This window comes from Mesoplodon densirostris, chromosome 4 (assembly GCF_025265405.1).
Source record: "Mesoplodon densirostris isolate mMesDen1 chromosome 4, mMesDen1 primary haplotype, whole genome shotgun sequence".
Classification (NCBI taxonomy): Eukaryota; Metazoa; Chordata; class Mammalia; order Artiodactyla; family Ziphiidae; genus Mesoplodon; species Mesoplodon densirostris.
This window is the reverse complement of record NC_082664.1, coordinates 38,291,676-38,301,283: the sequence shown is the minus strand read 5'-3', so window position 1 is coordinate 38,301,283 and position 9,608 is coordinate 38,291,676. Positions and strand designations below refer to the sequence as shown.

General features: G+C 45.7%; 1 protein-coding gene across 1 annotated transcript; it reads right to left on the bottom strand.

Moving 5' to 3' along the window:
• Nucleotides 1–4,456: 4,456 nt before the first annotated feature.
• On the bottom strand, nt 4,457–7,772 carry GPX2 (glutathione peroxidase 2). Its single transcript, XM_060098044.1, has 2 exons — nt 7,551–7,772; nt 4,457–5,018 (listed from the first exon to the last, which is right to left on the bottom strand). The coding sequence occupies exons 1-2, from the start codon at nt 7,770–7,772 to the stop codon at nt 4,668–4,670; spliced, it is 573 nt and encodes a 190-aa protein (XP_059954027.1). The 3' UTR covers nt 4,457–4,667.
• Nucleotides 7,773–9,608: the final 1,836 nt, after the last annotated feature.

Genomic DNA, 9,608 nt, shown 5'->3' with positions numbered 1-9,608 from the left:
AGAGCATGACTATTAAATGTAATGCGGTATCCCAGATGAGATCCTGCACCAGAAAAAGAACATTTGGTAAAACTAGGGAAATCTGAATAAAGTGTGGACTTTATTTAATACAAATAGAATGGTTTCAATTGCTCCAAAGGGATCTTAGAATATCGTACCTTGCATAGTTGAAAGAATTCTGGCTTGGGTGTCATAAAACCTGGCATTTAGGCCTCTGCCATTTGGTAGCAATATAACCATTAAGCAAAGTGTCATTCTGGACTTTATTTTCCCCTTTCTATAAAATTGGACTAGTATAAATTGATGTTATACTTCCCTCACAGTATTGTTAGAAGATCCAAATGAATAATGAATATAAAATGCTTTGGAAGGCATATAAAGTTCTAGACAGAATGAGATGGTTTCAGTTAGTTCTTCTCATTATGAAATCAAAACTTAAGGGTCAGGCATTAAAACAGAATTTTTTCCTGTTCATATTTCAGACATTCTGAACTGAGTGAGCAAAGTTGTTGACATCAGGGAAAAGCTTTGTTTTGTAACAGGAATAATGATAATAGCTGAGGTTTATTGAGTACTTACTATGTGCCAAGGCCTTTTTAAGCAGTTGTTTAATCCTCATTAACAATTCCATGAGGGTAGTTACTATTGTTATCCCAGTTTTAGAGCCAGAGAAACTGAGGCACAAAGAAGTAACTTAGTCCAGGTTACATAGTTAGTACAGTGATGCCCTCAGTAATAGTGTTCAGTACACGTGAAGTGTCAGAGTCTAGCAAGGTTAGGAAGAGGTTGAGGATATCAGTGACAGCACTCTGAGGAATTTAGGCGTGTCAGACCAAGATTTATTATTCAGAAAAGGTAAGGCAGCTGTTCCTTAAGGATCAGTTGTTTTATTCCTGGAAAATGCTTTCCACTTTCTGCAAATCTATATCTGACCTGCTGAGGAAATCGTTTGGTGAAATGAATCCAGAAAGCAGAGAAAATGTTTCATTACTTTAAATAGCAGCACTAAGCCCATTATAGCTTCTGAATTGTCCCTTCATGGAGTTTGCTAATGCTTCCAACTTAGTCATTTGGAGCTCAGGAGTATGCTTTTATATGCCCCCCCCCCCGATATCCTCATCTCTTGCAGAATGTGTAATTGTCTGTTTTAGACAATATATTACAAAAATTTTAAACATAAGATCCTATCCATATATTTCATTATTATTAAACCAGCATTGTACTGTGTTTTGCGATACTTTATCATCTTCTAGAATTCTTTTATGGATCTAATAGAATAAAGACCTCTTGAACTCAGTTCTACTGCATCTGTATTTCTCTGTTTAAGTAAAGGGGAACCAGGCAAAGACATTGGTCTTCTTTGCTTCCCTTTCTGAGATACAAGAAGAAGAAGAAATCACCTGTAGGTGTAGTGGGGCACGTGAACTTGTCCTGGCACCTCATTCTTTCTCTACCTGCTCCATGATGTACAGGTCTGGGGTCGACCTGGTTAGGCTCTTGGAGTTCAAAGCTCAGCCTGTTTGCTGTTGTGTTGTTTTAGCTAGCTCTGTCTTCCTCAGATGATCTTGGGTTCTCCCAGTGCTAATTAATTGACATATGATATAGTCTAGGAGGAGCCAGATATGGTTTGTTACTTGTAAGTCATCATGTAAGAAGTATACATTCACTGTTCTTTATTTCAGTGTAACAAGAATCCTTTCAGTTTCATTCTTCTGTTTCCTGAGCAAAGCTAATTTACTTGACTGAATTTGAGGCTCTTAGTTTTAAAATGTATGTTTCTTGACTGTAGTACAAGTCTCTCTTGTGAGATATGCTATGGTTGTGTAGAAAGGAAATCAAGAGACCTGGGTCTGAAATTAGCTTTGCCACCTGCTCATGGTGAGACATTGGGCAAGTCATTCTATCAGTACCTTGGTTTCTTCAGTGGAAAAACAGACATAATCATGCCTCCTTCACGGAGTTTTAAAATCAAATGATATAATGTAAGTGAAAGTGTCATTAGGTCATACAGTGCTGTGGACAGGCAGCTGTCAGCAGTCTTAATGCAGAAACTCTGAGACAGAAGGAAGCACTATTGTGCTGTGGTTAATAGTAGAAGCTTTGGAGTCAGACTGACCTGGGTTTAACTTTCAACTCTGCCCCTCACTAGCCCTTTGTCCTTGAAAAGTGTCTTGCTCAGTTACCTTCTCTTTAAATAGAGATGAAAATTCCTCAGGGTCAGCATGAGGATTAAATAACCTAGCATATAGAAAGTACTTAATGCAGTGTGGGAGTATAGTATGTGGTAATTTGGATGATGGTTGTGATAAGAAATCACCAGATTTGAAATCACCAATAAGGGTTTGGCTCAGTGTTCCCTAAACTAAGGAGATGCAACGGTGGGAACATAGTCATGGAGATAATCACCAGTTTCAGTCTATGTATCTTGGCCCCCTAAATCACTTATTCCAAGCCATATTTTTTGTAAGAGCCCTCAGAGGAATGATTCCCTCTCTCCCTCCTCTAAATCGAGTAGCATTATCTCAGCACTTCTGGGAAGGCTTGTTTATGGGACTTCTCCTTACTTCCTGAGTGCCCCTAGGGAAATTTCATTAAAAGATTATGTTTATCTAGGAAGGTGGGTGATTATATTAAGCTTTGCCGTGTCTGTTTACGACCATAAGCTGGTACTTCTGAGGATGTAAAGGGGACCAACAAGAAGAGGAATAAAGAAAAGGAAACAATTTCTCATTTCTGAAGCAAACAGCATTTCCCTGACCAAGTGAGGAGCCCTCTTCCTAGCATTAAGGCCCTTTCTGACTCTCTCTGCAGAATCACTTATACTGTAATTCCCATTCCTTTGGGAGTCTCTAAATAAGTCTCTCAACTTGAGCCTCATGGGGAAGACCCAACACATTGTTCTGGCACATCAGGCCCTAAGTTGCCTGTGCCATAATACCAGCATTCAGGATAGCTGGCGCTGCTGTTAGACAACGTAACAGGCAATAGCACTGTGAAGATGATGAACAAATCATGCTAGTATCCCACATGAATTCTGATTTTATTTCTTCAGGGAAGCAGTTTGTCTCTGCAGTTACTGCTCTAAAATCAGTGCTTGGTCCTGCCCACAAACCCATACCCCAGCTCTTGGCTCTGACAGTAGGAATCTTGAAGGGCTTGAGTTCTCAAGAGTCAAATTAAGGATGGCCTTAATTTAGCAGAAAGTCTGCAGAAGGTTGCCAGGGGATTCCCACTATACCACTCAGGTTACTGTTTTGAAATAAAGCACCACTGGTGACATAGCTTTAGTAGAAGGTCAGACAGTAGGGACCCTTAACCTCTATTCCACATTTACTTCTCAAAGGATGCAAGTGCTTGGAAAACAGTTACGGGGAACATCCCTCAGCATTTTCCCCTCAGCATTGGGGTTCTCAAGCTGTGTCCAGTTCGGAGAACTGTCCCTTCAGGGCTTCAATGAAGAGAAGTAAAGTATTCCATCTAGTGATCAAAGAAAGAAGGGCAAAATGAGAAGTTTCCAGGAAGAGGTTTGTGGGACAAAGTGAGAGGCCAGTGGCCTGTCAGCTGGTGTCTTTTCTAGAGCATGATAGGACCTTGTCTTGGTGGTGCTTTTGAGTATGCCTGTACTAGGTGAGGAATGTGGGGCACCGTCCTTCAAAGCCATTCGGCAGAACTCTGTTCTCACAGAACAGCTATCGTGTTGGCGGGTTATAAACAGTCTGACGGTCTGAAGGGAGGCCCTCTCACGTCCCCACCCTCATGGAAAAAGAAGTGAAACCAGTCATTTATGCCTAAACTTGTCTGTCTTGTTCCTGCATTTGTGAATTTGTGAGTGCGAGAAAGACAAGGGTGGAATGTGAACTTTAAAAAGGAGGGAGAGTCAATCTAACAAAGGATCCGAAACAAACATTACTCCACAAGGTGATCAGGAAGTGGGTAAAGTGCTCTTTGTGTTCCCAGCAACTGTACCCTCCACGCCTTTGTTGTCATTAAAGTGGACTAAGTTCAACTTCTCAAGGTGCAGGTAACATTTAGTCAGCCCAGTACCCACAGTGAGAGTGACATCTTCCTGACTGGAACCCTCTAACTAACTTCGCAGTGCTTCCTCCATTTTCTTCCCCTTTCTTCTCCTTATCACCTCCTTTCCCCAGTTCTGAAGAAGAGCCATAAAGTAATAATACAATTCACATTTCCCGAAACAACGCCTGCCACCCAGACCTTGACCTGAGCCTGCTTTCCAGACAGTAATTGGAGTGTCCCCTTGATCCCGCCAGCTCCTCAGTCCCACCTGCGGTTTTATACCGTCCCTCCCACCTCCATCAAGGAAGAGACACAGAGAGCCTGGCCGTTTCCACACCCGCCCTTTATTGGACTCAGCCAGCAGGCTGGCTCCGGACCCTCACACTTCTCTGACACCTCCCATACAGATTTAGGAAGGGGCCATCATTCTGTGAAGGCTCAGAGCCCACCCGTCTTGGAGCCCCAGGTTGGATCACCAACCAGAAGTTTGGGGGGAAGGAAAGGAAACAGGCAGACCAGAAAGGCAAGGCTCTTCAATGAAGGGGACTGATCTGAAGGGAAAGCCTGGGCCCAGCAGGGTCTCCTGAGGGCACACTGAATGCTCAGGAAAGACACTCAGGGGCAGGAGGAAGTAGGAGATCTGCTGGTGTTTATATGGCAACTTTGAGGAGGCGCTTGATGTCTGGCTCGATGTTGACGGTCGGGAAGGTGCGGCTGTAGCGTCGGAAGGGCTCCCCCTCTGGCCCGACGAGGAACTTCTCGAAGTTCCAAGACACGTCTGAGCGGTGCACAGGGCTCCAAATGATGAACTTGGGATCGGTCATGAGGGAAAACGGGTCGTCGTAAGGGTAGGGGAGCTTATCCTTCAGGTAGGTGAAGACAGGATGCTCATTCTGACCATTCACATCACACTTTTGGAGAAGAGTAAAGGTGGGCTGGAATCCACCCCCAGGGCGGACGTACTTGAGGCTGTTCAGGATCTCCTCATTCTGACAGTTCTCCTGGGGGAGGAAAGAGACAAAGAGCTTGGGAAACGCAAGAGATGAAGGATCTATGAAGGATCTACAAAGTCACCCTCCTGTACTCCCCAGGATCATTCTTTCTATTATGTATTCCCACCCCCACCCCCCCACCCCCACCCCGTTCCTTCTCTTTCCTTCTTCATTCGCTTTGCCCTACTCTTGACTCGGAGTTTTCCCTTTCACAGCTATTGTCTGATGGTTTGCTAGGCCATTTCTGAAAGTTCTCACAGACCCTAGCTTGGCTGTTCTTGTACTGAAAGATATAGCGCTTTTGAGCTGTCACTTCTCTCTCTGTGATTAGGGTATCTGTCTGAAGCTTCAAGGAACCTTGAGTTCTGGGCAGTAGAAAGAAAGGGAAAGGAGGCTCAGGTCATATTGCCTAGAACCCTCCTTCCACTTACGCACCCACACATACATGCCTACACACACACACACCCTGCCACCACCTTCCCTTTCCTTTTGCCCTGGCCTTGCCTGTCTTTCTTCTAATTAGCTCTGAGTGTTGAATCTAGCCTTGGCCTCTGCCCTACTCAGCTCCTCAAACGAAAGGTGACATTGAGGTCTAGAAGAATGGGATTTATAGCTTCTTCCTTTCATCTTGTCCTAGATCTGAAGTACAAGTAGGAGGAAGCTTTGATGAAGGAAAACCCCATCCAAGGAAGACTAGTTTTCAGGTGCCATAAAGGCAAAGTAGGTTAGAGACAACAATGAAACGGAATTACTGTAAACGGAATTACTTCGTGACCAACAGGCATGAATTAAATAGGATTGAAGGTTTAGTGTTCTGGAATGGGCCAGGGGAAGGGGACGTTAAGGAAATACGCGCTTCAGGACCCAAAGTTGTGAATGTGTAATTACCGTTCCTTTCACTTAGCTTCCTGCACCTCACGCTCACTTGCTGTACTCAGCTAGGATGCTTTAGATCTCAACCTGTTGCCTGTCTTTTCTCCCCGCTGCCCGGACTGTCCTATCCCTACTTAGCATTCCCCACCCCTGACAGCCCGCAAAGACCCATGGAAACCCTTATTTTCCATCTCCATCCGCCAAGTCTAAGAGTCATATATCTCCCTCAGGGGAAGAAGTTCCTGCCTCTGACCTACTAGAACCAATTAGTACAGTCAGTTCCGGGCCATCATGACATCTTGAGCCCAGAGTTGATGGCTATTAGACATCTTATCTCCTTATGCAAAAGGCCTGCTGGCTACTGGTAGGTTACGGATTCCCTCCAGTAACTGGTTGGCCTGAAGTGATGGAAGGAGGCATCTCTAGGGCCAGAGAGACACCTCTGAAGAGGTTTTACCTTTTCTGTCTCTCTTGCCCTGGCCAAGCCTAGAAACAGAACTGAGGCAGGGAAGGAACAGTGAGAGCACTCATGGTTTGGGCTCAGGTTTGTCACAGCCAATGACATTTCAGCCTTCCTGCCTATATCTCTGATAATCTCTTCCTTGCCTTCATGCCACTGTGAACTGAACCCGAGGGATTATAATTGGAGGACATTCTGCCTGCTTGTGCTATCAAAATCCTAAGTGAGGGCTTCCCTGGTGGCGCAGTGGTTGAGAGTCCGCCTGCCGATGCGGGGGACACGGGTTCGTGCCCCGGTCCGGGAAGATCCCACATGCCGTGGAGCGGCTGGGCCTGTGAGCCATGGCCGCTGAGCCTGTGCGTCCGGAGCCTGTGCTCCGCAACGGGAGAGGCCCGCGTACCACACACACACACAAAAATCCTAAGTGAAAATATAAGAATCCCTAAAAGATAACTTGAGGTGTGCGGGCTGAAGACCTATAACAACTTGACCCATTAATCAGAGACAGAGAGGCACGTGTGATGCCTAGAAGAGATACCCACACTTTGCAAACCCTTTTGCCTTCCCCCAAATTCACTCTCCACTTGGCTGATTTTAAACAAACAAACAAAACCTTTCAATCTACATAGTAAAGTTGCTTACATTTGCATATTACTCTATACTTTAAAAGTTACTTTTGTAGCTCTTATCCCCACAACCTCACAATAATCCTATCAGATAAGTGGTATTATCCCTAGTTCATAGAAGAGGAAACCAAACCGAAAAATTGAGTGACTCTTCCTGGGGCACAGAGCTATTAGGTAGCAGAATCAAATCTAGTGAAAAGGAAGGTCTCCTGAGTCAGTTCAATCCTAGTTTGATTCTTGATCTTCTATTTCCTCCAGTCATTCATTCAACAAACATTTAATGAGTGCCTTCTATACCCAGGCACTGAGGACACAATGGAGAGAAAAACAGACCAGGTTCCAGCCCTCGTGGAGTGTAGTGGGAAGACAAGAAACCATAAAAATCCATATGTTTGGTGTTCTGTCACAGACAGAATCATACTGACTTCCCCCTGGTATTCGCATGCACCTAAAGACCTAGATTAACAAAACATACCCCATGATTCAAGACACTCCAACACACATAGTCGTCCTCCCCCTCTCTTTAGCCCACTGGAGCTGCAGCAACCCAACTCCTTGGGTACAGTACCAGGGACGTCTCACCTGATGTCCAAATTGGTTGCAAGGGAAGCCAAGAACCACCAGGCGCCTGGGAAAGCGGCATTGCAGCTCGTTGAGTTGGGTGAAGTCCCGGGTGGTTGTGCCTCAGAGCGAGGCCACATTCTCAATCAGCACTGCCCTGCCTCGGAATGTATTGAAATCTACCTTCTCCCCATCCAGGCTGATAGCACTGAGGTCGTAGAAGGACTTGGCAACGTAAGCCATGGTGCAAGTGCAGAGTGAGTGGCAGAGCAGTGTGAGCCCACTTAAGGGTCTATTAAAGGGGTGGGGAGGAAGGAGGAGCCAGGAAGGATCTCACAATGGGACTTTGAGCATCCCCAGGATGACTTAGCAAAAACAGCCACCTACCTGTAAGTGCTGTTTGAACAAGAAGGTCGCTCCTCCTATTTACGGACTCTGAACAAAGCCACCTCCCTGTTCCACCCTGTTGGCAACCTAGGAGGGGCCAAGGTGATATCTCTGAGCAGACATGAATAATTCACTGCTTGCAGGAAACCAGAGCCCCAAAGGTTGGACGGGGAGGAAAAAAGGCAGGGAGGGATGCAAGATTGACTCCTACTTGCCCCAGCAAATTGTTTTCACTTGGCACAGACAGTTATTGAGTGCCTGCTGAGTGCCGAGCTCTGAATTGTGCAATTGAGAGGTCAGGGTCTGCCGAGGGCTGAAGGATAAGGAAGAGGATTGGGCGCATGGCCCCTTGACTCAGACTACAACTGAAATATACATGTTACTGTTCACATTTCTCTCTTTGGCTGTTACTTTCCACAAGCACAAAATCAAAGGGACCATTAGGAGGACGGTGTGTGGTTTTCTAAAATAATGGCTTTCAGTGCCTCAGCTTGCACCAGTCTGAAGAGGGGAAGCTGTGTTTGTCTTGAAAAGTCTCTCAGTGAGTGAGGGTACTTGTCCTGGAGAGCACATCTGCCCTTCCCCCTGCGCTGTACCATCTCCTCTAATACCCCACACCCCATCTCCACAGGGTCATGAGGATGCAGTTGGCTGTGGCTGGGATAACAGAGAGGAGTCACAGAGCAGGTGGGTAAACTCAGAGGGGATGGATGCCCCTACCTCTTATCAGACAAAGACTCAGTCTCAAAGACTTCTCAGAGGGGCTTGTGCTGGTCATTCCCCACAGAAGGAAGTGTGCAGGCAGTCGAAGCTGCTATGGTTCTAGACCCAGCTAGGCCACTCACGATGTTTTCAACACCAGCATGCGATGTGTTGCAGGACATCTGGGGACTTTCTAAGAGCCATCATGGGAGCACAGCACTGGAAGCCCACAGAAACTAAAAAGACCTAATGCTTCACTTCATTCTTCCAAACACCCACCAATGCAAGAAATCAGGGTTTGGTTTTTTTTGTTTTTTTGTTTTTTGTTTTTAATGCCTGGATTTCTCCATCATTAAAGCTGGCAATTAGGCTTTACCTGGCTTTGGGATTTTAGAGCGAAATTTCAATAACAATGCAGTTGTTTACTAGAGAGTGTTTTCACGGGTATGTGTCCATTGGGAACTGTCTCCTAGAACAAAGAATAAGCTAGGTTGGGGAGCAGCTGGTCTTGAGAATCTGATTTGTTGAGAAGATGGAGGAAGTACTTTCCAGGAAGTACCCAGGTGTTCTGTTCTGTAGCCTGTTCATGGCTGTTTATAGCAACACGGGAATCCATACATCTTAACTGGCTGCTCCCTACAAAAATGCCTCCATTACCTAAGTGGGAATAGAATCTTTTGCCACTAGAACAGGTGGCAGGAAACGCAGAGAGAAGTGTGTCCCCTGCCTAGGCTGGGTGGAGTTGCTAGAAAAAGCAAATAAGTTCCTCCTAAGCCACTGAGTCAAGAACTTGGCCCTGATAATGGGCTAAACTCTTAACATGAACTTGCCAGATTCACCTGCATGCCCACCACCTCCCTAGTACTCTCTGGGCTTCCAGATGCCTCTTACTGGCTGCCCTTCTGGGACCCCTCTCCAGGAAGACCATGGAAGTGGCTGAACTGAGGAGTGGAGGTGCTCTCTTCCTTAGGTACACGACATCCCTTTTCT